The 26098-nt window shown below is 62.0% G+C and overlaps 1 protein-coding gene across 1 annotated transcript; it reads right to left on the reverse strand.

Moving 5' to 3' along the window:
• Positions 1-555: 555 nt before the first annotated feature.
• Positions 556-21553, reverse strand: HCN2 (hyperpolarization activated cyclic nucleotide gated potassium and sodium channel 2). Its single transcript, XM_059919020.1, has 8 exons — positions 20943-21553; positions 11148-11571; positions 9919-10080; positions 8683-8901; positions 6878-7024; positions 3113-3353; positions 2740-2904; positions 556-1381 (listed from the first exon to the last, which is right to left on the reverse strand). The coding sequence occupies exons 1-8, from the start codon at positions 21551-21553 to the stop codon at positions 666-668; spliced, it is 2685 nt and encodes an 894-aa protein (XP_059775003.1). The 3' UTR covers positions 556-665.
• Positions 21554-26098: the final 4545 nt, after the last annotated feature.

The raw sequence follows: 26098 nt of genomic DNA on the forward strand, positions 1-26098 counted from the left end.
CGATCAGACGCGGCAGGCTGGGCGCCAATGCTGTCGTTTATTGCGCGGAATGGGGGCGTGGGGCTTAGTGGGGCGTGGGGGGCGCGGTGGGCGCTGCTGCCTCGGCTCGTCAGTACATTCACCACGACGGCGGGGACCCCCCCCCCCCCCGGGCCTCGCCCCCACGCTGGGGCGCCGGAGGGAGTGGTGTGTGCCCACTCCGGGGCGGTCACCGCGGACGCGCGTGGACAGGGACCAGGCTGGTTATTGCGTGAGCGCGATGGGGGCAGCGGGAAGCCGGCGGGCTAAGTATTGCACTTAAAAACAGATCCTCATTGGAGGGCGAGGGCGAGGGCGAGGGCGGGCGCGGGTGGGGCTCCACGGCCCTCTCCCCTCGGCCCCGGCCGGCCTGTCCCCGCTTCACAGTTGGGGGAACCGAGGCACCGAGGTGAAGGGAGCCCCCTCGCCCGCGCGGCCGCCAGGGGCAGGGGCGATGTGGGTGGGCGCAGGGCGATGGGTGGCTTGGCGGGGGTGTCCCGCCGGCCCGGGTCGCCCGTCCGACTACAACTACCTACGTCTCCTCTATGGCTTCCGGGGCGGGCGGCCCGGGCTGCGCAATGGCATGGCTTTGGTCTGAGTGACAGCCCCGCCCCGGCCTGGCTGGGCCACAGGGCGGCGCGCGAGGGTCACAAGTTGGACGAGAGGCGTGAGCGCGCGGAGTCCAGTGGGTCGGGTCCGCTGGTGCCGCTGGGCAAGGGTGAGGGCGAGGCCGAGTCCCTGCGGTCCGGGCTGGGCGCCGCGGTCCGGGCGGTGGGCGCAGGCCCCAGGCGCGGTGTGGAGCTGCTGGCCGGGCGCACCGAGGCTCCGGGGCCGGGGCCGGGGCCGGGTGCGCCGTGGGGCAGCGAGGGCTGCGAGGCGGACAGCGGGCGCGAGGCGCGGCTCAGGCGGCGCGCGGGCAGTGCGGGCCCGGCGCGGGGCGCAGCGGGGGAGCCAGGCGCGCCGCCATAGGGCGAGGTCCGCGGTGCCCGGGGGCTGGAGGGCGCGCCCGGGGGGCTGGCAGCGGGCGAGGCGGCGGTGGGCGCGGCCCCGGGGGGCAAGCGGCGCACAAGGCGCGGCGAACCGAGCGCCAGGGGCCCGACGAGCGGGCGCGCCACCTGCGGGCAGAAGCTCATGGCCACAGCCTGCTGCAGCGTGGCGATGGCCGAGGCGCCCTGCGGCGGCGGCGGGGGCGGGGGCGGCGGGGGCGGCGGGAGGAGGCCGCCGCGCTGGCCCAGCTCGGCCTGCTGCACCATCTCGCGGTCGTACTTGACGATCTCCTGGATGATGGCGTTCTCCTGGTTGTTGAACACGCCCGAGCTGAGGTCATGCTGCACCTTGTGCAGCAGGATCGAGTTCTTCTTGCCTGGTTTAGGGGAGGGGGGCGCGTCAGAGGGGCCTGCTGCCGTGCACTGCACGCATGCGTGGGGCACCTTCTGCGTGCAGTAGGCCTGCATCTGAGTGCCTGCTCTGTACAGCCAGCACGAATGGAGCCCCTCCTGCATACAGCAAACATGCCAAGTGTCTGCTGGGTATAGGAAGCTGAACCTGTACACCTACCGTATACAGCAAGCATGAATCAAGCTCCTTTGTGTGTAGCCAACAAACACATCAAGCACCTGCTTCACACACAAAGCAAGTATGAGACACCCGAATCCTGCCAGCATGCATGGAGCACTTCCTGTATACAGTAAGCATGTATTGTGTACCTGCTGTGTACACCACGCAGGTATCAGACACTTACTGTGCACAGCAGCACACGCAGACTCCTGCCTGTACACGGCCGGCATGCTGAATGCCTACCGTGTACGGAGCAAGCATGGGTTGAGTGCCTACTGTATACAGGAAACACATCTAAGTGAATACTGTACAGAGCAAAATTTTAAGCGCCTCTTGTAATATAAACATGTTGAGTGCTTTCTGTGTACTGGGAAGTCTTAACAACTCTTCCCTACCGCACCCCATTTTGCTTTTCCAGCCATTCGCTGTCTTTATTCCCACACATAGCACCAAGGGCCTCTACCTCTCTGAATCCTGCTCTAGTCTTCAGCAAGTCCTTAGCCATTTCTGAGGTTCCCCCCGCCCACCTCTCCCTTTACCCAAAGCCAGCCCCCCACACACAGGCCAGGCCACCAGATTCCTCCATACGCCCACCCTCGTAAAGTGCACATCTGATCAGGTCCTCCCCTGGCTAGGATCATCCATGGCTCCCCAGTGCTTCTGACCTACAGCCCAAACCCCTTCCTCTACAGCCCTGTGGCCTCATGTGCCTGGTGCCCGCCTCCCTCCCAGCTTCCCTGAGTCCCTGGACCCCAGGCCTCTCCCACCTCAGGGCCTTGGCACATGCTGTCTCCACTCCCAGGACATGCCTCTGTCTTTCTACCGGCAACGCCTACCCATCTGGGTCTCCACTTGGAGTCACAAGGAAGTCCCCCCAACATCCCCTTCTCCATGACAAGTCTGAGGGTGGCCACCACGTCAGCCTCGTGGGCCACATCTACACCTCCCAGCACACAGTAGGTGCTCAAACATTTGCCTAGGGAGCAGAAACACCCATTTCCCCATTCTTGGGAAACCGGGGCCGTGTTTGGCCAAGGGAGAAAGTGGGTCAAGGAATCTGGTCCGGGGGGTCAGAAGGGGCCCTGAGGGTCAGCTGGGCCATGCCACCCCGCTGCTCAGGCTGCCCCCCGACAGCCACTGAGGCTGACCGCTGGGCCCACTCACCGATGCGGTCCAGGCGGTCGATGGCGACCGTCTCGAAGGCCCGCCGCATCATGGGGTACTCCTCCAGCACCTCGTTGAAGTTGTCCACGCTCAGCGAGTAGAGGCGGCAGTAGGTGTCAGCCCGCACGCTCGCCGTGCGCCGACCCCGCGTCAGCAGGCAGATCTCTGCGTGCAGTCAGGGGCAGCGTCCTCACTGCTGGGCCACACCCAACGGCCCCAGCCAGCTGTCCCCAGGGCCCTCCCGGCCAGCGGAGCAGTCCAGCCTCCCACCGCCCCAGGGCCTTCCTGCTGCGCGTGCCAGCCACGCCCCTGCCCCTGGGTTCCCCACACTGACCTCCGTCTGCCGCTGGCACCCCTGCCCACAGACACTCACCCCCGAAGTAGGAGCCGTCGGACAGCTTCATCTCCTTGTTGCCCTTGGTGAGCACACTGACCACCCCATGCTGGATGAAGTACATCTTCTTGCCAACGGTGCCCTCACGGATGATGTAGTCACCCGGCTGGAAGACCTCGAACTTGAGCTTGGTCAGCATGGCCGTGACGAAGTTGGGATCGGCGTTGGCAAACAGTGGCATCGAGGCCACCAGCTTCCGGCAGTTGAAGTTGACAATCTCCTGTAGGGGTGGGAGGCGGGGGTGACGCCAGGGCACACACCCGCTCCTCCATCTCACCCTACCTTTGGGACTGTTGCACCTCTCAGACCTTCAGTTTGTGAAAGGGATTTAACACGTTAGCCTGAAAGCCAGCATCTTAATAGGCAAACACTGGAGGTTTTGCCACCAAAGACACAGGATCAAGAAAAGATTCCCAAGATCCTCTACTGTTGAACTCTGTGTTGGCAATACTGGCCGATGCAGTTAGACATGGAAGAGCATTCGGAAACATAAGAATTGGAAAGGAAAAAGTAAAACTATCTCTTTACTATCTGTATGAATGGGATTGCCTGAAAAACCCAAAAGAGTCAATGGAAAACTGTAACAAGGGAAATTAGTCAAAATAGCAAGTGATTAAAAAAACCAACATGAAAACCAAGAGCCTTAAAATGAATCCACGGTGGTAGAAGTCAGGATGACGGTTATCCTTGGCAAAGAAGCTTCTGCGGGATGGAAATGCTCCATATTTGATCTGGGTGGGGGTCATGTGGGGATTTCACTTGATGGAACATCCATCGGGTCTGCCCTGATGATGGGGCACTTTGCTTATCTTAAAAAGAAAATCGGGCTTCCCTGGTGGCGCAGTGGTTAAGAGTCCGCTTGCCAATGCAGGGGACACGGGTTCGAGTCCTGGTCCGGGAAGATCCCACATGCCGCGGAGCAACTAAGCCCGTGCGCCACAACTACTGAGCCTGTGCTCTAGAGCCCGCGAGCCACAACTACTGAGCCTGCATGCCACAACTCCTGAAGCCCGCAAGCCTAGAGCCCATGCTCCGCAACAAGAGAAGCCACCGCAATGAGAAGCCTGTGCACTGCAACGAAGAGTAGACCCCGCTCGCCTCAACTAGAGAAAGTCTGCGCGCAGCAACAAAGACCCAACACAGCCAAAAATAAATAAATTTTTTAAAAAATCCACAGCTTTTGTACATGCAAACAAAAGCCACTCCGAAGAAGACGTAATGGATGAGAAGACCCCATTTCCACCCACATAAAGAGCTAAGTAAGATGGCACGGCACGAGTTTACCAAGACATGGCCAAATCTATATGAGGAAACTCTGAAAACCCTCCCAGAGGCACAGAAGAGCCTTGAACACATTGTGTCCTTAGAGAGCACTGCTCACCATCTTTGAGATGGAAGACACTCATTCTCCCCGGGCAGGGATACAGGTCACAGAGCCCTGTGGAAATGCCGCCCGGCTCTCTTCTCGATAACCAGGGCTAGTCAAGTTCATTTAGAACAAATGAGCAGAAGTAGCAGGAAGCCTGTGACAAAGAAGATCAGGGAGGGGGAACTCACCCTCTAAGACACCAAGGCACACTGCAGACCTCTGCGATGCAGAGTGGGTTTGGCACACACAGAGCAGACAGGCTGATGGGACACATGAAAAGTCCAGAAATAGACCCAAGCAGGAGGGAACTTCAGCTTAAGGTGCCCCTCCCCCACCAAGTCTCGGGGCGGAGCCAGATGGTCCAGCCCCACAGCAGATGAGCCTGGATCCCTTCCTCACGCCAGATTCCACGATAAGTTCCAAAGGCATAGGGGGTCTACATGCCAATAATGAAACTACAAGTATTAGAAGAAAACGTGGGCAAATTCCTCTAAAGCCTGGGTGTGTACAGCAAGCAGGTATTGTGCACCTGCTGTACACGGCGAGCATGTATTGTGTGCCTGATGTCCGCAGAGAATAGATATTGAGAACCTACTATGTACAGCAGTCAGGTGTTGATCACCTGCTGCGTGCAGAAGGCAAACACTGAACACTACACTTGCTCTGTTACACAAGCACACATTGAACACTTACTGTGTACAGCATGCATACACGCAGCACCTGATGTACAGGGCATAAAAATTCCACACGTGGGGGAAACAAACCACAGTAAGCCAGTTTTAAAGACAAATGGCCGGGGACTTCCCTGGTGGTGCAGCCGTTAAGAATCTGCCTGCCAATGCAGGGGATACGGGTTCGAGCCCTGGTCCGGCAAGATCCCACAGGCCACGGAGCGGCTAAGCCCGAGAGCCACAACTGCTGAAGCCCGCGCGCCTAGAGCCCGTGCTCTGCAACAAGAGAAGCCACCGCAATGAGAAGCCCGCGCACCGCAACGAAGGGTAGCCCCCGCTAGCCGCAACTAGAGAAAGTCTGCACGCAGTATCGAAGACCCAACGCAGCCAAAAGTAAATAAATAAATAAAACGCTCCCGATCTTTTATAAATAAATAAATAAATAAAAACAACAAAAAGACCAAAAGTTCTGTAGGAAAACAAGCAAAAGTTATGAACAGTTTACAGAAAGAGAAATGCAAATAAGCCCCTGATGGCAGGAAAATAAGAGACTCGCACTGAGGGGTACACCTCTCACCTGGGCGTTTTGGGACCGTATCCAGGGTGTCCCTCGTGGCGCCCTCGGAGGGGAATCTGGACAGACCGGCAGGGCCCCGACCCCACTCTTGCCTCTGCCCTGTGCCGCGAGCTCCTCCCGCAAAGCAAACAGGACCCAGAGAGGGAGCGCCAGGCACGGACACCCCGGAAGCCTGCCCGCCTTTGTTTTGTGTTAAAAAGGCAGAAAATGGATGGAGAGAGCAGGAGGGAACCGGGCGGAGGGACAGGACAGAAGACGGGCGTTTTCTGAATATATCTGGTTTTGTAAATTTGACTTTATGTAAACACCTAAGTAATGATCAAACACAGGTCGCCAGAGGCTGGCGGGAGGGGAATGGGGAGTGAGGGCCGGGTGTCCTAAGCGGCCGGGAAGGCCAGGCCGTGGGATTAGGCGGCAGTGGTGGCACCACTCTGAATACACTCGAGATGGTATTGCATGCGTTTTGTGGTCTGTGAGGTGTTTGTCTGTAAATGAGTGAATGAATGAAAATAATTACCAAGCGAATATTTTCAGCGCAGGTAGCCACAGTGCTTGCCTGCTGGGAGGCACCTCCACCCTCAGAAGAAATCCTAGTGCCCGTTCCTCTCCCTGCTCAGGGCCACGCAGGCTCACACCTGCCTCTGTGAGTCGCCCCAAGCCCCTCCCCACTCCGTCCCTCCCAGAGCTTCCCCTCTGGCACCACCTCCCTGGAAACAGGGCAGGGCACACAGCTGGCGCCCAGTAACTGCTTGCTGAGGGTCACGGGTTGAACTGTCTGCCCACCACCATCATACGCTGAAGTCCTGAGCCCTGGTATGTGTGAACGGGGCCAGATGTGGAAATAGGGTCTTTGCAGGTGTGATTGGTTAAGATGAGGTCGTGCTGAACCCAGTGGCTGGTGTCCTTACAGAGGAGGGGACACAGAGACACAGGAACAGGCCACGTGAAGATGGAGGAAGAGGCCGGGGTGATGTGTCCACAAGCCAAGGACACCGAGAACCATGGGCCACAACAGGAGCTGGGAGGGGCAGGAAGGACCCTCCCCGGAGCCTCTGGAGTGAGCACCTCCTGCAGGGGCCCGTGGGGCTCCCCCAGGACCCTCCTCCGCACGCGGACCCCCACCTCACCTCCCGCAGGGGCCCGTTGAGCTCGCCCAGGATGCTGTCCTCGTCGAACATCTTGCCCTGGTAGCGGTGCTCATAGTAGTCATGGATCTTCTGGCGGAAGTCAGCAGGCAGCTTGTGGAAGGACATGTACTGCTCCACCTGCTTGTACTGTAACAGGGCGGGGGGCCCGGGTCAGCGGCCGTGCTCCCGAGCCCCCGCCCCGAGTGGGCCTCGACTTAACAATAACACGATACGAGATGCCCAGGGCGATCTGAACTTCAGATAAACGACCAAAATGCCCCAGATAAGTATATCCTGGGCAGGGGACTTTCCTGGTGGTGCAGTGGTCAAGAATCCACCTGCCAGTGCAGGGGACATGGGATCGAGCCCTGGTCTGGGAAGATCCCACATGCCGCGGAGCAACTAAGCCCGTGCGTCACAACTACTGAGCCCGCGTGCCTAGAGCCCGCGCTCCGCAGCAAGAGAAGCCACTGCAATGAGAAGCCCGTGCACCGCCAACTAGAGAAAGCCCGTGCGTAGCAGCGAAGACCCAATGCAGTCAATAATGAATGAATGAATTAAAAAAAAAAAAAAGTTATTGCTATGTCCTGAATTTCCTTTTTTTTGGCCATACCACACGGCATGCAGAACTTCCCCTACCAGGGGTGGAACCCGTGTCCCCTACAGTAGCAGCGTGGAGTCTTAACCCCTGGACCACTGGGAAGTCCCGTCCTGAATTTCATCTGGCAACCCTTCCCCCCCACCAGCACCCCACCCCCAGCCCTTAGAGGGGGCTGGACTGGCCCCCGCCCCAGAGGTCCCAGACCCTTTGGTGGCCCTGACTCCCTCCCCAATGATCTTTCTAGAAATCAGCCCAGCTCCTCCTGAGCAGGGTAGGGGTGTGGGCACCAGGAAGGGGTGCCAGGCCCTGCTGTCCACAGGATGGCACCCTCAGGGGAGCCCTGGCCCCGCTTCCGCCCCAGCCCCGCCTGGCCACAGCTGCCCTGAGCTCAGCGGAACCCGTGACGGCAGGCGGGTGGCGGCACCAGCTTATGTTTGGGTGGGAGGCCGGTGGCTTCCGGACAGCCGGGGTGCCTGGCACCAGGCCCAGCTGACCCAGCCGACCCGACTGCTGGGCACTGCTTGGGAGGTTGTAGCTGCCTGGCCAAGGCCAGCCATCGGATAGCAGTGCAGGGCCAATGGGGCGATGTCCCAGGGACCAGGCCGCCCTTGGCCTTACGGAGGGGAGACTGAGGCAGAGTGAAGCCTGAGGCTGACCTCCAGGAAGGGCTGGCCTGTGGGGTCGCACCCGCCCTCTCTCGGCCCTTCCCGGCCCACAGCCCTCGGATTGGCTCCACGGAGGCTCCCCCACCAAGGCCAAGTGCCAGGACATCCTTGCTCCCCCAGAGACTTCCCCCGTGTCCTTTAGCGACCCCAGCACCCCAGCCCCTCCCGAGATGGCCCAGAGACCTTGCCCCCCGCCCGGAGCCCCCTGATGCCCCTCGGACTGGCCCTGTCCTGTTCGGACCCCTCCAGCTCCTGCCCCCTTCCTTGGCCTGTGTCTCCCTCAACCCCTCCTGCCCTGCCCCCCTCCAGGCTCCAGACTTCCTTCCTCCTCAGGGCCCTGAGCTTTCTCACTGTCCTTCCGGGAGCTACTCCCCCGCCGAGGTGGGGGGGGTGTCCACTCCTAATGACAGCCACAGGCCCCTCTGGGGTCCCCATGCTTCCCCCCAACTCCCCCCTGGCCGCTGTCCTGAGCACAACGCACAGAGCTGGGGGGATGTGGGGTGGACCCCCAGACCCACAGGGGTGCCTCCCCCTCTCACCTTCTCCTGGTACTGGCGCCGCGAGGAGTCCAGCGACTGGATGAGGGCGGTGGCGTGGCCGATGAACATGGCGTAGCAGGTGGCGCCCACGATCATGCTCAGCATCGTCAGCCAGATGTCCGTCATGCTCTCCGGTGCCTGCCGCCCGTACCCGATGCACAGCATGTGGCTCATGGCCTTGAAGAGCGCGAAGGAGTAGAGCTCACTCCACGAGTGGTTCTGCAAGGCCACGGGTGGGTGGGCGGGTGGGTGGGCGCTCGCGGCCCCCAGGGAGCCCCTTGACAGCCCCCCCCCCCAGGGCCCCGCCTGCCCGTCCTCCCCCAGGCATCCAGGTGGTGAGCTCCGTGTCTTCCAGAGTTAACCAAGGGAACCTGAGACTCAGGCAGCTGACATGATGTGCACACACGTCACAGCAACTCAGCAGCAGGTGCGGGTCTGAAGCCGCCTCCCCACTTCAGTCCTGGGAAACTGAGGCTCAGAGGAGCCAGAGTCTAGCTTTGGGGGCTCACGAGCCCCCACCACTTTTCAGCCTCTGATGAGAGTGTCTGTGAGGCCAAGAGAATGGGAAAGTTCCGGGAACCCCGGAGACAGTGAGCTGGGGACACTGAAATCTGATCAGAGGGGCGGAGAGGGGGGAGGCATCAGGCGGGACCAGGAGGAGCCCCCTCCCAGTCCTCAGTTGACCTGGCTAGGGGAGGGGGCAGCGGGCCCCGTTCAGGAAACAGGACCACATGCCTGGGTGTCCGGCCAGACAATGAGCTGCCTCAGCCAGGCAGCTGTGCCAGGCGCCGGGCTGGGCACCCGCGGGTTTTCCCTCCCCTGCTCCCGCTCGTCAACGCCCACCTGCCCTGTGCCCCACGTGCAGGAGGAAAGCTTTTAACACTCAGCATCTCAGCCAGGAAGTAATAGGAGCTTGTGAGTCTCTAATTTTTATTTCTCACGGCCCATGATACCACTTTTCCATTTGAGGACTATGATATAAAACTGTCTTTTAAATACATGTATGCAAATTAAAAAGCGGAATGCATTGCAAAGCACAGTAAGCAGATGATGCGATCTCTAGGGGATAGAAACTGTCCTATAGCCCTCAAACGGTCAAAGATCTCCATGGTCCCGGGGTCTGCAAGGCAAGGCTCGAAGTCGGATAGCAGCCCAGAGGGGCGCTCACCCCCAGAGGAGTGTTTCAGGCGCCGTGCGCTCCGGGAGCGGATGTGGGGCGGGGGGCTCGGGGCTCACCACCATGCCGTTGATGGAGACCCAGCAGTTGCGCGGGAAGTCCTGCAGCATCGGCACTAGGAACTGCAGGCAGCCGTCCCAGTGGCACAGGAGCAGCATCATGCTGATGAGGTTGCAGATGCGCATGACGGCGCTGGCCAGGTCATAAGTCATGTGGAAGATCTGGGGGGGTGGGGCGGCGCCCGTGAGAGTCCCGCGGACGGTGTGCGAGGGAGAGGCCTCCGCCCACGGCCTCTTGCGACCCGGGCAGTGGGAGGATGAAGCCCTCCGCAGGGCCCACTCCCCTTGGGAGGCGCCCCACCTCACCACGCCCCCCACGCGGCCGGTGGGGCCCCTGCTCCTGTGAGACCCGTTGCCTTTCAAGGTAATGCAGCACCCCAGACTAGAGCACATGGCCCCCTGCCCGGCCTGCCGCCCCGGGCGCCCAAATCTCTCTGCCTGGCCGGCTGCCCACTGCCCTCTCCCGGGACCACGGCCTCTTTCCGCAGCCTTGTCCCCACCCACTCCCCGCCTCGGAGCCTAGTTGCTGTCCTGGACAGTGGCGGCGACTCTGAGCCCGCGTGGTGGCCACGGGCTTCAGGAATCAGGTCACACTCAGTCCACAGGCGGGTCTGAACTTGGGGGAGAGGGGCGTGATTTCGCTTCTCGAAGCCTCGGTTTCCCCGTTGCCACCGGGGCTGTGGAGTCCGCCTCTTACAGGGTACAAGGAAGGGAAGGGGTGCGGATGCGTCAAGGGTCCATGCTGCGCTCCCTGTGACCCCCCGACCCTCCACCGGCTACAAGCTCCTGTGACCACGCCCCGTGCCCCCCCACCGCCCCGAGGCCCAGGTTCCACCCCTAAGGTTCCTAGGCCCCTCACTGCAGTCCCTGTAATTCCGCCCACCCAATGACCCCGCTCGTTTGCCTGTATCCCCACCTATCCTCTCACTGTGACCAGGGCCCTGGACCCCCGCAGCCCCGCCCAGAGTCTCCCATCATGGCCCCGCCTTTTCGTTCCTGGTGCCTCCTTGCCCCCTCCTGCAGCCAATGGCCGGGTCCCATCACGGCATCCTCACCCATCACCACTCCCTCGCCCATCACAACCCCGCGCCCCTACATCCTAGCCCCGCTCCAGCCCATCACGACCCCACAGACCCCACGTTGCATCCGCGTCACCACTCCTCCTCGCTCATCACGATCCTGCCCACGCCCACGGCCCCGCCCCTGCGCCGACGTGCCGCCGTGCCCACCTCCTCCCATTGGTGGATGTAGCGGATGAGTCGCGACAGGCGGAGCAGGCGCAGCAGGCTGAGGATCTTGGTGAAGCGCACGATGCGCAGGGCGCGCGCCGTCTTGTAGACCTCGGAGTCGATGCCCTTCTCTACGATGAGGAAGATGTAGTCCACGGGGATGGAGGACACGAAGTCTACCACGAACCACGTGCGCAGGTACTTCTTCTTGATCTTCTCGGGGTCCAGGATGATCTCCGTGTTGTCCTCGATCACGATGCCCGTGCGGAAGTTCAGCACCAGGTCCATGAGGAAGAATGTGTCCGAGACCACGTTGAACACGATCCACGGGGCCGTGGTCTCGTCCTTGAAGAAGGTGATGCCCACGGGGATGATGATGAGGTTTCCCACCATGAAGAGCAGCATGGTGAAGTCCCAGTAGAACCTGGGGGCGAGGTGCAGCCGGTCATGCGGTCACACCTCCACCTTTGCGCGGGGCCCTCCGCGGAGCCTGCCTGCCCCACCACGCGCGCATGCGCCTTTGAGGACCAGCCCAGCGCTCGCCTCCTCCGGCAAAGCTGAGACTTTGGCCCCGGCTAGTGTGGACCCCGCCTCCAGGAAGCCCTCCCAAGCCCCAGACAGCACTCCACTGCCGGCTGGGCTCCCCCAGCCCAGGTCCCTCTCGCTGGCCCAGCCTGACCTTCTCTCCTTGAAGAAGCCGGAAACCTGGAAGAGTCCAAGAGGCCGCTCAAAAATTGACTAAATGTTTCCCAGGACCGAGAAGGCCCAACGTGCCTGGCACAAGGCTGCCGTCCAAAAAGCACTAGGGCCGAGCCAGGAGGCGGAGACAAGTGGAGGAGCTGGAGGGGCGTGGGGGGGCGTGGGGGGTGGGAGCTGCAGCCAGGAGGGTTGAGTGGCTGGGCGGCCGGGGGCTGCAGGTGCCGGGTGGGCACCGGACACCCACAGTTTGACATCCAGGTGCAGGACCCCCACCCTGGCCGGACTTCCCGGTGGGGCACCGGAAGGCTGAACAGGGGGCACTTGCTGTCCATCCATTTCAGGAAGCACCCGGGGGGGCTGGGGACCGGGCAGAGGCCAGGGTGCCAGGCCGTCTGGGAGAAAGGGAGAAGCCAAGGCCTGCCCGGCAGAGCGCAGGGCCGTGTGGCGGAAGAGCCTGAGGGATGGGACTTGGCCACGGCTTGGATGTTTCATGTGATTAAATACGCTTTAAAAAGGGATGACTGGCCAAATATGCCCAGGACCCATAGAAGTCCTGGAGGTCAATTCCAAAACTCCACCCGGGAATTCTGTGCTCCCAGAAAAAGGCCCGTCCATTTGAGGAATATTAACAGCCGGGCACAGTGTTCTGAGTCCAGCGTTTACCCATGAGGACAGACAGATGCAGCAAAGGCCACATGGAGAGATGCCCAGCCCTGCGGCAATTGATAAAATAGGAATCAAAACCACTCCAAGGGGGCTTCCCTGGTGGCGCAGTGGTTGAGAATCTGCCTGCCAATGCAGGGGACACGGGTTCGAGCCCTGGTCTGGGAAGATCCCACATGCCACGGAGCGACTAGGCCCGTGAGCCACAACTACTGAGCCTGCGCGTCTGGAGCCCGTGCTCCGCAACAAGAGAGGCCGCGATAGTGAGAGGCCCGCGCACCGCGATGAAGAATGGCACCCGCTTGCCGCAACTGGAGAAAGCCCTCGCACAGAAACGAAGACCCAACACAGCTAAAAATAAATAAATAAATAAATTAATTAAAAAAAAAAAAAAAAAAAAAAAAAAAACCACTCCAAGGGAAACCTGTTGGTTCCTGAGAAAGTTAGAGTTACCATGTGGCCCCGCAATTCCACTCCTGGGCCTTCACCCAAGGACTCAAAAGCAGGGACTCAAAGAGACACTTGTGCACCAGTGTCCACAGCAGCACGATTCACAATGGCCAGAGTGTGGGAGCAACCCGAGTGTCCACCAGTGGATGGACATACAAACACATGTGTCCCTCCACACACAGGGCGTCACACAGCCACGGAAAGGAGAGAAGCCCCGACACTCGCTACCACATAGATGGACCCTGAGACCACGATGCTCAGTGAGAGAAGCCAGACACAGAAGGACCCACGGTGTGTGATTCCACTGATGGGAAACGTCCAGGACAGGCCGATCCACAGACACAGAGTGGGTGTGTGGCTGTAGGGGCCGGGGAGTTTCTGTTTGGGAAGATGAAAAAGTTCTGGCGAGTGATAAGGGGGATGCTTGCACCACACTGTGAATGTACTTAAAGTCACTTGACTGTACACTTTTAAATGGTTAAAGGCTAACTTATATTTCTGTTAACACATATACATAAAGAGAAAACCTCCGAGGCCCAGGGTCTCAGTGATGAGTAGATGCCCCAGATCGGGGTCTAAGCCCACACTCCCTGTCTAGATTCGGACAAAGGAGGGTCTCAAATTCTGAACAGAGTCATTCGTCTGATTTTGCCCATCACGGTGCAGGGAGAAACGCCCACCCCGCGGTGGGTTTCCAGGGCTCTCCCATAGGCCCGGCGCCCTCCCCATCATGGCCGGAGTCCCCATGTCCTCTTGGAGAAGGCTCTAGCATGTGTAGGCAGGACAGGCCTGGGGGACCCTCAAAGCCTGCCACTCCCTGGGCTCCTCCTGGATGGATAGAAGAAGAGACTGAGGTTCCCAGGGGCTGGAGGGACTCTCCCAAATGAGCAGAAAGCCGTAAACCCCAGCGCTGGCATGGCCGCACCGGGCTCCCTGTTTTGGGACTCACTGTGAACTGGCTCTGCTCTGAGCAGCCCCCCGAGGGAAGAGCTACAGCACCGCACCTGCCAGGTGATCCAGGCCTTCCACTTTGGGGAACTGATCCCAAGGAAATCATCCAAGAGGAAGAGAAAAAAATTAATAAGTGATTTGTAACAAGATGTTCACAGCAGCTTGGTCTGCAAGAGCCAAGGTTGGAAGGGACCCAATGTCTAAGACCGTGGTGACAGCAGCCAAACCTGGGCTCCCGCCCACTGGTAGGTGTGACCTTGGGCAAGTCCCTCCCTTGAGAGCTGAAAGGGTTGACATGATCTGAGGTGAGTGTTAAGGGCAAAACCCAAATGACTGCTCCAAATTCAAGACCTTCCTTTGCCTAAATCCAGACAAGGTGTTGGGCTCAGACCTCTGATCTGGGGCATCTACTCATCCTCAAGATCCCCAGGGACTCAGCCCCAACCTGACTGAGGGGCCGCACTTGCCTATTCCCCATCTCCACCCCCAGAGCGTCCACGGCAGTGGTCGATCCTAATCCCCAAGTTCGGGGCTCACTCCCAAGGACAAAGCAAGCAGGAAGAAGTAACTGAAGGCCAGGGGCAGGAGCCTAGAAACCAAGGAGGGGGGGTTAGAAACAATCTAAATCCAGGGGCCTAGAAACTACTGGGGGGGGGGGGGTAGTAGCCACAGTGTAAATGGCCAGGATGAGGAGGGCCTCCTCCTTCACAGGTGACTCGTCATAGACGTTCCCTCCTTTTGTTCTGGGGGTGGGGGGCAGGCACCACACTTCCCCACTGACAGACCAGAGAGGTGGCCCAGCCAGGGAGGGGTGCAAAGACCTGAAAATGAGCCTGCCACCCCCAGGCCTGTGGCCCTTGGTCCTCCTGGAATTGGGTAGGAGGAGGGGAAACTGAGGCCTGGGGCAGAGGATCCAGGTCCCTCTCCCCAGCACCCCCTTTCCTCGCCCTGCCCGCCCCCTTGGGCTGTGCAGCCCAGGGCAAATCACTCTCCTTCTCTGAGCCACAACGCTTCCTCTGCCCAACCGCGGCAGCCCCTCCCGCATCAGGCTGCGCCAGAGACCGCTGGGACCCAGAGACCCCTGGGATGTGGTCGGGGCCTGCAGGGGCCTGAGTCAGCCCTCAGCTACCCAGGGCCTTCAGGGACAGTAATTAAACCTCGTATTGAAAAGTCCTTCCTAACAAACAACGGGCCCCATCGGGAAACACTCAGATCCCGCTTCCTGCCTGTGCCAGGACAGGAACTGGGCCCTGAGAGACCAGCAAGGCCGGGGCTCCCGGTGGGGAGCGGGGGCTCAGCGGCAACGACCCCCAGCGCCCTGCGGACAGGAGAGCCTGGAACCCTGTCCCGGGCGCCACACCCACATGGCTCTGATGTCAGCGGGGGCCCCCACCGTGGGCCCAGCTCCCGCTCCAGCAGCTGCCCCGACCCTTCTCTCTGCGCAGATGGAGAAACCCAGGTGGGAAGTGGTGAAATGACGGAACCCAGGCGGCCAGGCCTCCGGGCCAGAGCTCAGGACCATGCTGTCACCCTCCTGTCTCTAGCGCTTGGGGCCCCTCCAATTCCAGAAGCTCATAAGCAGCCCTGTTCTTCCAGGACCAGGCAGGGCAGGGCCAGACGAGGGGCAGGGGTGTCCTGGGAGCTTGAAGTGGCTGCTCAGGGACGCTGTTAACAAGGGTAGCGGCTCCCTCCCTTCAGGGTCAGAGAACCAAGAACCAGGCTGGAAGCAGTCCAGGAATTACGGATAGGATTGGGCAAATCCCAGGGGATTAGGGGCCGGGAAGGAGGGCAGTCAGGGATTAAGGATGAGCTAGGGATGGATTATTAGGGCCTGAGCCCTCGGATATGAGTTACGGATCCCAGGCAGGTGTCAGGGATTGGGAAACGGAGACTCCTGCGGGGGAAGATTCCTGAGTGATCCCAAGACAGGGCAGACTGCGGGGCTGACTGTCTGCAGGCCTGGGGGACACGTGGCGACCAGACAGACCCAGCCCTCCCTCAGGGCCTGGGCCCAGCCCAGGGGGGAGACAGACGTTCCACACAGACAGATAAATGAGGGGGATGCTTCAGAGGGGCCACTTTAGCCAGGGTGGGCTGGGAGGGCTTCTCAGAGGAAGTGACATGTGGGTGGATAATGGAGAAGGGCCGCTAGGCAGAGTGCGGGCACTGCACCCCGGGCGGATGAAACGGCAAGTGCAAAGGTCCCGTGGCTGCATGGAGTTTGCCTTTCGGGGCGGCCGGGAGGCCTGTGGCTGGAGCAGGGGTGTGAAGGGAGGTGAGAAGGGATGAGAGGGGGTGGGAGCCGGGCTCTGCAGGGCCGTGGAGGCCATGGCGGGTTTTAAGTGAGAAGGACAAACGTGAATCTTGAGATGCCCCTGCCAGCAGCTGGAATGCAAGGATGGGGCAGAGGGCGGCGTCCAGGGAGGAAGTGGGGTAGCCTGTGCTCTTTGCATTTGGGTTGGGCTTGCTGATGGGGGAAGCGAGGCAGGGTCTGTCCTGAGCAACTGGGTAGCTAAGGAAGGCCCCCCAGTGTCCCCCTGAACCCCCAGGTCATGGATGTTGAAACAGGGGGTGTGGGGATGTGACGTTTTTAAAGCAGGGAATTCAGGGGCCAGAAACTCCAAATTCTGGCAGGAAACCAATGGAGTGAGGAGGGGGGCCTCGGCCACCTCAGGCCCCTGACCCCTCACAGGGACCATGGAGTGTCCTTCCTCCCAGCCGGGTGGACCCTGGGCCTCAATCCTCCCACCTGGGTAATGGGCATGTCCACCAACCCCCCACTCTGAGTGCCTTCATGCTGGATTCAGAACCGGGGACTCTGGCCTCCGCCCCTCACCACCGCCCCAGTTGGGGATAATTCAGGGTTTATTCTCATGAGCTGATTCATCCTGATCTCCTGCTAATCCGTAGGGCCATCTGGGGCAGGAGAAGTCCTCCAGCCATGTTGGATCTTCAGGCCAGCCCCTCCACCACCCCAGGCCCTCAGGGACCCCACAGGATGTCACACAGATACAGCTCAGCATCCACCTGTCCTGGCTTTGTCTAAACTCTGCTGAGGGCCAGGAAAAGGACCCACTTATCTTTTCCCCACACACCAGGCCTCCTGGCGGTACACAATTCGGGAACATTGAACTGAAATTCAGCAGCAGCAGGAGAGACTCAGGTCAGACCTCAGAAGCACATACAGACTCGGGAACGGGATGAAAGGCTGTGGGAAGCCACTTGCCCACACTCTCTCTAGGGAGATGAAGCCTCTACCCCCCAGACCTGCCCACGCTCCCACACGGCCACAGCTGCCTTGACCACCAAGTGACAACCAACTAAGGAGGTGGAGGAAGTGGCAGAAAAAGCGGACTGTCCAGAATGGGCGGTGGGGAGTTGCAGCCGGGCCCTACCTGCCTGGGGCACCACCACCCACGCCCTCCCCTCTGAGCTCTCCTCCTTCCCGTGAACCCCTCTCTCTGGCCTCTAGAATCTGGGGTGGCCAGGTGAAGGAGTTAACTGTATTTCTTCTTCATACATGTTGGGGGCAGGGGCAGAAGATCCTGCCGGGGCCCCAGGACCTCCGGGAGGCAGTGGCCCAGGCTGTGACCCTCCATGCAGGCCCCTCGGCCGCTCTCCCTGCTTTGCTCTGGGGTGGTCTTCATTCATGCCTGTTCTGACTCAGGAATGCACCTCAGGGTGCAAAGAAGGAAAACCAACCCTCCTGAACCTGAATCCTTCCTGCTGTCCCTCGAACATGCTTCTCCCCTCCCCCACCCCCACGGAAGCTCCTAGAACATCTGTGTCCAGGCACCAGCTCTAGTGTTACTCATGGCCCCAGGAAGAAGTGAAGACACGTCTCAGAAAGGGTTGGGGCTGTTCCAAAGCTGCCAGGAAACGGGGCTCACGACCTGACTGGCCTTGCCTGGCACCCATGTGTGCCCCTCTTGCCTGGCACCCATGTGTGCCCCTCTTGCCTGGCACCCATGTGTGCCCCTCGGCAGGTCCCCAGAACCATCCCGGGCCCCGCCCCCGACATGTCAGGCCCCAGGACGCCATGGAGGTGGCGGGAGAGGCAGGTAAGCGTATCAAGGAAAAAAGGCCGCTTCTGAACGCATGGGCGGTGCAGACATCAACCGGACCGAGAGGAATGGGTTGCACCACGCATTTGGGGAAACCGAGGCAGGGAAGTCCGGACAGGACTCCAGGCCACGCACAGGGGGCACAGGCCTCGCCGCAGACTGCCCCAGCCCCTCTGCAGCCCGGCCCGGACGATGCACTCCTCCTCCTCCGGCCTCGGTCCGGTCACCTTCCTCAAGAGCCCCCCTCCCCGAGGACTCTGCAGACGCCTGCCCTTCCTGGAAGCCCATGTGGCCCGAGGAGCTAGGCGTGACCAGGGCTGTTCCAGTTCACCAAACATGAATTGTTCTGTTCTCCGGGCCAGGTGGGTGCCGGGCCACTTTAAACAAAGTTGTAGCTCAAGAAAGTGGAGATGCCGCGGCCCTGGGCAGGACCTGGGGCTGGGGAGGAAGCCTCGGTCTCACGGCCCCGTTTCCCTTTTAAAACATGTCCAGGGCTTACCCGGGCACCAGCGGGGATGGTGTCTGCACCATCAGGTCATGAGGACAAACGGAGCCAAGTGTGGACAAGCAGACCCAGAAAGGCCCCTCCCTACTGCTCCACGAACGGGTCCTAAAACTAACACTCACAAGGACACAGAGATGACCCACAGCTCCCCCTGGGCAACCCCCTTATCTCGAACAATCCCCAGGATGCCTTTCTCCTCCCATTTCTTCTTGGCCTGGACAGGACACGGCCAGGGGCCAGCTTGCCTGACAGTCCAGAAGTGGAGACTCAGGGGCCAGCCTGCCCAGGCATGAACCCCTGCTCTGCCGGGGACTAGCTGTGTGGCTTTGGGCAAGTGACTTTACCTCTCCGTGAGCCCCTCTCCTCGCACGTAAATTTGGGGTAGCTGCGGGAGCCACCTCACAACTGACACGAGGATTGGATCTATATTCTCAAGGTGCTGTGGCCCAAGAGGGGCTCAGGAAGCACTTCTCTGATCATGTGCTTGGGGGTCTGTCTCCATATTGACTGCGAGGGGTCTAGCAGGGTTCCCAAAACGTGGGGGCTTGTAGAGGCCCCGCAGCACCCCAGCTTGGCAGGATCTTAAGGTTTTTTACTTTGACTGGCTCACCTAGTCCCAGCTACAGGCCCTACTCACCCCTCCCTCACCCCCACCCCGTTGCTCACCCCCAGTTTACAGTGTATCTGCCCAGGGACCCACGGGCAACTGTGCTGGACGTGCACAAGGCTGGGGACGCCCAGCTCCTTCTCCCAGCAGCCCCCACCCCTTCTGCAGCTGAGAGGAAGCCCAGGGCCACCCACAGCCCTGGGGATGCTGCAGGCGGATGTGCTGGAGGGGACAGAGGAATGGCTACTTTCTGCAGCCACCTCCCCCTGCCCACATGGCCCCCACGTCCCTTTCCAGCCAGCTGGCTTTAGCCCCCATTCACAGAGGGGCCAGGTGGGCTAGGGAGCCCTGGAAGTCAAGTTCATCCCCATTTCACAGACTGGAACCATCTGCAGAGGGGTGCTGAGCCCCCATGCCGGTCGGGACCATCCAGAGGCACCCCATCTGGGCCCCCTGGCCTCTCCCAAAGCCACCAGTCGAGGCTGCATTCACCTCCCAGGATGGTCTGAGGGGTGAGGAGCTGGAATCCTGGACATTCTTCCAGCCTCCGTTCCTGAGTTGTGTGCCCCTGGGCCCCTGTTTCCCCAGTTGTCAGGCACAGGGGATATGGAGGGGCCAGGGAAAGGCAGAGTCCCACAGCTCCCCTTTCCCAGCTCTGGGGGTCCAGGAATCCGACCTCAGGCCTGAGGGAGGGGAGACACGCGGCGTCATAGGATTCGGAGGCCGCTGGACTGCTGTCCGTGGTGCTGAAACCGTGCCCGCCCTGAGATCATGGCCCGGCGGCCTGGGGAGACCTTCTGCACCCCAACTCACACATCCCAGTCACGGACACATCACCTCACACACACACCATGCACACACCTCACACCCACTGCACGCTGATGCACACACACCCCCTCTCTCCCCAACACACACCAGTGATCCACCATGCAGACACACCCCCCCAGAGCACTCGGCCCCCGCCCGCCGCAGTCACATGTTCGTGATCACACACACGGCCTGCAATGATATGCATCGTTCACACTCCCAGGCCACACAGCGCTCGCCCGGGAACGGAACTGCAAACATAGGCGGCGGCGTGACCCTGCTCCAGCCTTGCTCTGAGGCTTTCCACGCACCAACTGGCTTAATTTACATCAGCATCTACACAACCACTGACACCTGGGCACACCACAAACACACGCGGCTGAGCCTGCTCCGGGCCTTGCTCTGAGCCTTTCCACGGATCAGCCGGCTGAATTCACATCAACATCACCACCACTGACACCTGGGCACACCACCCAGCCGCTGGAGCTGATGCGGCTCAGAGCAGACACAGCCGGGGGACACCAGCACGAACAGTGTCCCCTCCTTGCGCAATACCGAGGCCCAGGGACCCGGGACGCGCCTCCCTGCGGCGTGGGGCGCAGGTGGAGGCCCTGGGACTCGGCGTGTCCGCTTAACCCTTTCTCCGCCAGCCTCTACGGGGCGCGTCCTTCCCGGGCGCCCTTCCTTCCTCCTTCCTTCCGCTCCGCTGCCTCCCCGGCGCCCACGTTCCCCTCTATTCGTCCTCTCCGCCCCTCCGCGCTCAGACCCTGGTCCTGCGGCCCGTGACGTGCGCCCACCCGAAGGGCGGGGAATGTCAGGCTGCGTGGGAGGGGGCGCGCGCCTCCCAGCGTCCCTCCAAGGGCGGCGCCTCGCGCGCCCAGGTCATTCCGGGGCGGGTCCCGGACGCGCCGGAGGTCACCGAGGGGCCCCGAGGTCACCCGCGGGGCACACCGCCCCGCCCTCTCCAAAGCGCTCCCAGGACGACCCTTGTGCGCGTCCGCTCGCCGTGCCCCTCCGCGCTGGCCGGCCGGCCCTCTGGGCGGCTGTACCTGAAGTCGCTATACGGGTGGATGATCCAGGCCCCCGCCGACTTGACGCGCTCCTGCTCCCGCTCCACGGCCTTCTGGCTGCCGAACATCCGCAGCGAGAACTTGTTGACACCCGGCTGCAGGAGCGCGCCGAACTGGCGCTGCATGAAGCTGGCCTGGCTGCCGCGCGACTCCCCCGCCGGGCCCGCCTCCTCGCTGCCAGCCTCGTCCGCCGGCCCGGACCCCGCGGCCGCCCCGCGACACGAGAATGACACCTTGGGCCCCCGCGCCGGGCCCTCGGACCCCGCGGGGCTGCACTGCGGCTCTCCGCGCCCGCACTCGCCGTTCGGGCTGCCCTTGGCCGTGCTCGCCGCGCCCGGGGTGCCCGGGCGGCCGCATGAGCTGTCTCGGCTGCGGAGTCGGGCCCGCTGGCCGCCCTCGTCCGCCGCCTCCGGGGGCGCCGCCTCGGTCCGGGGCGCCTGCTGAGGGGGCACCGGCCCGGGGCCCGGAGGGGGCGCGGGCGGCGGCGGCTGCTGCTGCGGGGGCGCGGGCGGCGGCGGCGGCGGCGGCCCCGGCGCGGGGGTCGCGCCCGGGCTCTCCCCTGGCCGCCCGCCGCCCCCGCGCGCGTCCATTGCGAGGCGGCGCCGGGCAGTGCGGAGCGGAGCCGCCGCCGCCGCCGCCGCCGGCCCGAGCCCGAGGGAGGGGGGGGGAGGCGGGGGTAGGGCGGGGCGGAGCCGCGAGGGGCGGAGCCGCGGCCGCGGGGGAGGGGAGGGGGCGGGAGCCCCTCCTCTGCCCGCGCACACTCCCGGCGCGCCCCGCACGGGTCCCGCGCCCGGGAAACTGAGGCCGCCGGCCCTGGGACGGCCCAAGGTCACGCGGCTCGAGGCCTCGGAGACCCGATCAAGCCTAGTCCCAGAAGGGGAAACTGAGGCCCGCGAAAAAGAAGGACGCGCCCAAGGTCATCGCCTCCGCGTGCGACCTTGACGAGGGGCCTTCTCCTGGCGCTTCGGTTCGCCTCTGTCCAGACACAGCGGGGCGGTAACCACTGACGCTGGGGCTCGGAGAAGTGGAGCCGCCCCCATGCTAGCCTCCATCCGTTCTATAGGTTTGAGAATTTCCATAATAAAAGGCCACACGAGCCCTTGCTTTGTCACTTGAGCCCCCGGACAAAGACGTGTTGTGTGGGGAGCGGCAAAGTGGGGTCAGGCCAGGAGTCCCCAGGTCCCACCGTGGCCCCCTCTCCCCCACCTCCTGCATATGAGGAAACTGAGGCCGAATTGGGCCAATAGGAAGAGCCACCCAAGGGTGCTGAGGATCCCCACCTTCAAACAAGGCCCTAAAGTACAGTGGAGGGGGGGCTCTCCCAAAAGGCTGGTGGGCTTTAAAGTGGGGAAGTGCCCAGGGTCACAGGGGGACCCAGGGCCTGCCACCCCTTCCCACCGGATGCCCACATGTGAGCCCCGTTGGGCTACCCCATTTCGCTGCCCCTTGGGCTCAGGCTCCAGCCAGCCCCCGCCCCCTAGGCCCCCAGATCTGGGAGAACACTCAAGGCTCTGCTTCTGGGGCTAGAGTCAGGCTGGGGAGTGATTCCTGGCGTCAGGTGACATAGGCCACAAGCCCAGGATTCTTCCCAGCCTCCGCTCCCCACCCCAGCTCAACCAGAGTGTCCTGCGCAAAGGAGAGATGGGGAGCAGAGATAAGGAAAGGCCTGGAGAAACAGGGAGAGGGGTGGAAGACCACTGCTGGCCCCCAGGGACCCTCTGGCCTTCTTAGCGCTTTCAGGCCTGACATCATATTGGGTGACTTCACCCACCTGGAGGTCAGGACCATGAGGGTGGAGATGTGACATGTCCCTGCACACAGTAGATGGGACTCAAGGGCATTGAGGGATGGGCCCATCTGAACAATGGGTGGGCTGAGCCAGGCCATCTCCTGTCCCCCTGCAGGCTGTCCTGAGCCCTGGGGGGCCTCCCAGGGGTCACCTCTGCTGTGTCTTCAGTCAGACCCTGCCAGACCCACAGCCAGATGGGTGGACGGGCTGGGCCGCCGTCTGCCCTGAGTCTGCGAGAGAGAGAGGCTGGGCGAGCAGCTGAGTCGGCAGTGCCAGGCTGTGGCCCGCCCAGGCAGATGTGTGTTCCAGCTGAAGGGGGATCTTTCATGCTCGCCCTGGGAAGATGTCAGTCCAGGCAGGCCGCCAGAGCCCCAGGGCTCTCGGCTGAGAGCAGGGAGGAGGAGGACCCGCAGCCCAGCCCAAGGACCCACCAGGCCTGGAGAGGCAGAATGGCACCCCTCCCCCAGGGACCTGGCCTGGACCTGCAAGTCACAGAGGAGGAGAGGGTCCCAGCCCCTCTCCTGAAGACTCCTCCCCAACACACGGGCTCCACCCTGGGCCAGGCTGCCACCAGCCTCCGTCCCTCCCACCCCGTCTCACCACTTGCCCTGGGCCAGAGCATTCTTAGCATTCATTCATTCATTCATTCATTCACTAAATACTTATGAGGCACCTGATGGGGGCTGGGATTCAGAAGTGAACCTATCAGGCCGCCCCCACCCTGGTGGGGTGACAGTCAACACAGCAGATGTGATGTTTAGCAGACATTGTAGTGTCCGTTAGAAGGGGGTGAGCTCACCCTGAGCCGGGACAGGGGATGAGGAGGTGCTGGGGGGTTGTCTGAAGCCTTGCAGAGTGGGTGGTGTCAGTCAGAGCCAGGACCTGAGGGGAGGACGGAGCCCCGAGCGGCCGGCAGGTGTCGTGGCCTGTGCAAAGGTCCTCAGGCAGGACGGTGCCTGGTTGGTGTGAGGAGAAGGGATACTGAGGACCTGGTGGGTGGGGGCTGTAGGAGATGAGGACCCAGAGGTGGTGGGGGTGGAGTGGGCTGGGGACAAGCCTGGGCAAACAGGAATAAAACCCGAAGTCAGTTCACAGTGAGTGGTCTGTTACCCAAAGCTGCTGGACTCCCACTTCCCGTGGAAGGAAGCCCCAGCCCCTCCCCACCCAGTTTGCCCCACCTCTTCCTCCCCAGTGCTGGGCTCTGGGCACAGGGGCCTCCAGCAGGCCCAGCTGGCCGGGGCCCGAGGCCTTGGCCCTGCTGCCCTGCCCGCAGCTCTCCTCCCCAGCCTCTCAGCACCTCAGCACATGGCCCGTGTTTCCTGCTCATCTGGGGCAGGTCCAGGTCCGAAGCCCTGGAGCCCACAGTTTGGGGGCCCTCTGAGTGCAAAATAGTTAGAGACCAGGGAGACAAAGCCAGGCCAGGGTCTTGGCAGGCCCCGGACCAGGGAGGGGTCTCAGAGTTTAAGCTCCGAGGGCTGCCTGGAAAACTCACCGCCAGACTCGAGCAATACTGACTGTCCCCTCAGCCTTGTGTGGCGGGCCTGAGTGCCCACATGTGCCGCTGACTTCGGAAGGGGGATGACATCTCCCAGTCTGGGCTGCCCGCACGAGCGCCATTGTACGAGGCAGCGCCCTGGCGTCCAGCCCCGACTGGAGAATGACCTTAGGTAGGGGGCCCCTCACCCAGGCCTGAGTCTCCTGGCATCTGTGCGATGAGGGTGGGGTCCTCGGCTGACCTGGGATTTCCTTTCCCTGCGGACCTTACTCCCCCCGGGACCCCCACACCCCTGGCCCATTCCTTCTCACCTCTGCCCCCTGCTGCCAGGCGAGACCCCTAAATTCCTCTCTTGCTGCCAGCCGCCATGGGACCTTGGGGTGCCCCCGGTGTACAACAGAGGTGCTCTTCGTCAGGGCCCCCGAGTGGGGGAGGAACGAGGCTGGGGCTTGGGAGGCGCCCCCGATGCCTCCAGCGCAGGGCCCGTCCCCATCCTCGAACGGCTCCCAGTCCAGAGGGCGGTGGGCCCAGGGAAGGGGTGGGCAGCCTGTGCCCCAGAAGGAAGGCACGCCCAGCCCTGCCCCTCTGCCTCAGCGACTGGGACCCCGAGACAGACCCCGGGTCCTGAGCCTCCAGGCATTTGCCAAAGATGATCTCATTGCATCCGGTGACTTCCTGTCCCGCCCCTGGGGAAACTGAGGCAGCTCCAGCGGCTGCAGCCAAGAACAGCCCCCAGTGGCACAGGGGGCCGAAGACTGCCAGTGCTCATCAAATGCTCAGTGAGGGAAACATGCAGAGCCGTCTGCCCAGTGGCCCTGTTTGCTGGTCAGGCTTCTCCTAAAAGCACGTGTGAGCAGCGTCCCTCTCTGGGGCCCTGGTCCCCTCTCCACACCACATGCCACCCTCTCCTGTCCCCCAAGGCGCTGCCTGCGGACAATCCCGCACTTTCTGTCTGGACAAAGAAACCAGCAGTCGTTCCCGAGCCCCAAGTGTGTGGGCGCCAGGGGTGCAGCAGGAAGGTGGGCGGAGCCCCAGCTGGGGTGCGGTGAGGACACACACAGACCCCGAGCCGGGGACAACCTCACGTGCCCTCCAACATGGATCCCAGCCTCACCAGCATCCCCAGAGAGGAACCAGCCTCATCATCACCTCCTTCTGTGCTGGCAGAACCCCCGGACCCATGTACACCGTCAGTGCCAACCACGTGGCCCAGTGAACAAGCAGGGATGCACATCCTTTGGACGAGAGAAGTTTAGATGGTGGGTGCCCGGGACCGAGGGCCCAGCGTGTCCAGCTGGGAGGCACACAGGACAGGCAGGGCATCCCAAGACCTCTGTAGACAGGTGCTCCCCTGACTTCCTGGGCCCCAGTGCCCTCGGGGGTGTGCACGTGGTGCCCTCTGGTGGTGGCTGGAGGGAACGGCTGGCCAGCCGCAGCCCCTAGCCCCAGCCCCAGGGCTTCGGGGACCAGCGGGCTCAGTTCCTGTGAACTGGGGGGCATCTCCTCCAGACTGTGCGGTGCAAGGCCCCTGTAAAGGAACCCCTACTCTCCCCGTGGGTGCTCAGGGAAACCAGACCTGCGGGTGACTCTTGTGACACACCTGGTCAGCAGACAGGGGGCAGCCTGGTCCAGCCCAAACCACTCCCCCTGCCCCCCACCCACCCCCATCCCGGGGCTGTGGGATTTGCTGGGCAGAGGCCCTCTCCGTCCCACCTCAGAACCCACTGGGCCTCAAACCGGTGGCCAGGGGGCCAAGTCCGTCAATTTTTGAGGTGTTGGTATGTTGTGATTTGTTTTTCCCAACATTGAAAAATGCAGACTTCACACGTGCGCCCAGATTTCTGGCTTCTC

Source organism: Balaenoptera ricei, chromosome 3, assembly GCF_028023285.1.
Source record: "Balaenoptera ricei isolate mBalRic1 chromosome 3, mBalRic1.hap2, whole genome shotgun sequence".
Taxonomy (NCBI): Eukaryota; Metazoa; Chordata; class Mammalia; order Artiodactyla; family Balaenopteridae; genus Balaenoptera; species Balaenoptera ricei.

What these genes read in the sequence shown, in the direction of transcription:
- HCN2 (XM_059919020.1), bottom strand. Translation starts at nt 21,553, where the DNA reads ATGGACGCGCGCGGGGGCGGCGGGCGGCCAGGGGAGAGCCCGGGCGCG. An exon ending in TCAACGGGCCCCTGCGGGAG is followed by an intron (nt 3,354 to 6,877) that starts GTGAGGTGGGGG and finishes CCACCCCTACAG; the next exon opens with GAGATTGTCAACTTCAACTG. An exon ending in CGACCGCCTGGACCGCATCG is followed by an intron (nt 1,382 to 2,739) that starts GTGAGTGGGCCC and finishes CCCCTAAACCAG; the next exon opens with GCAAGAAGAACTCGATCCTG.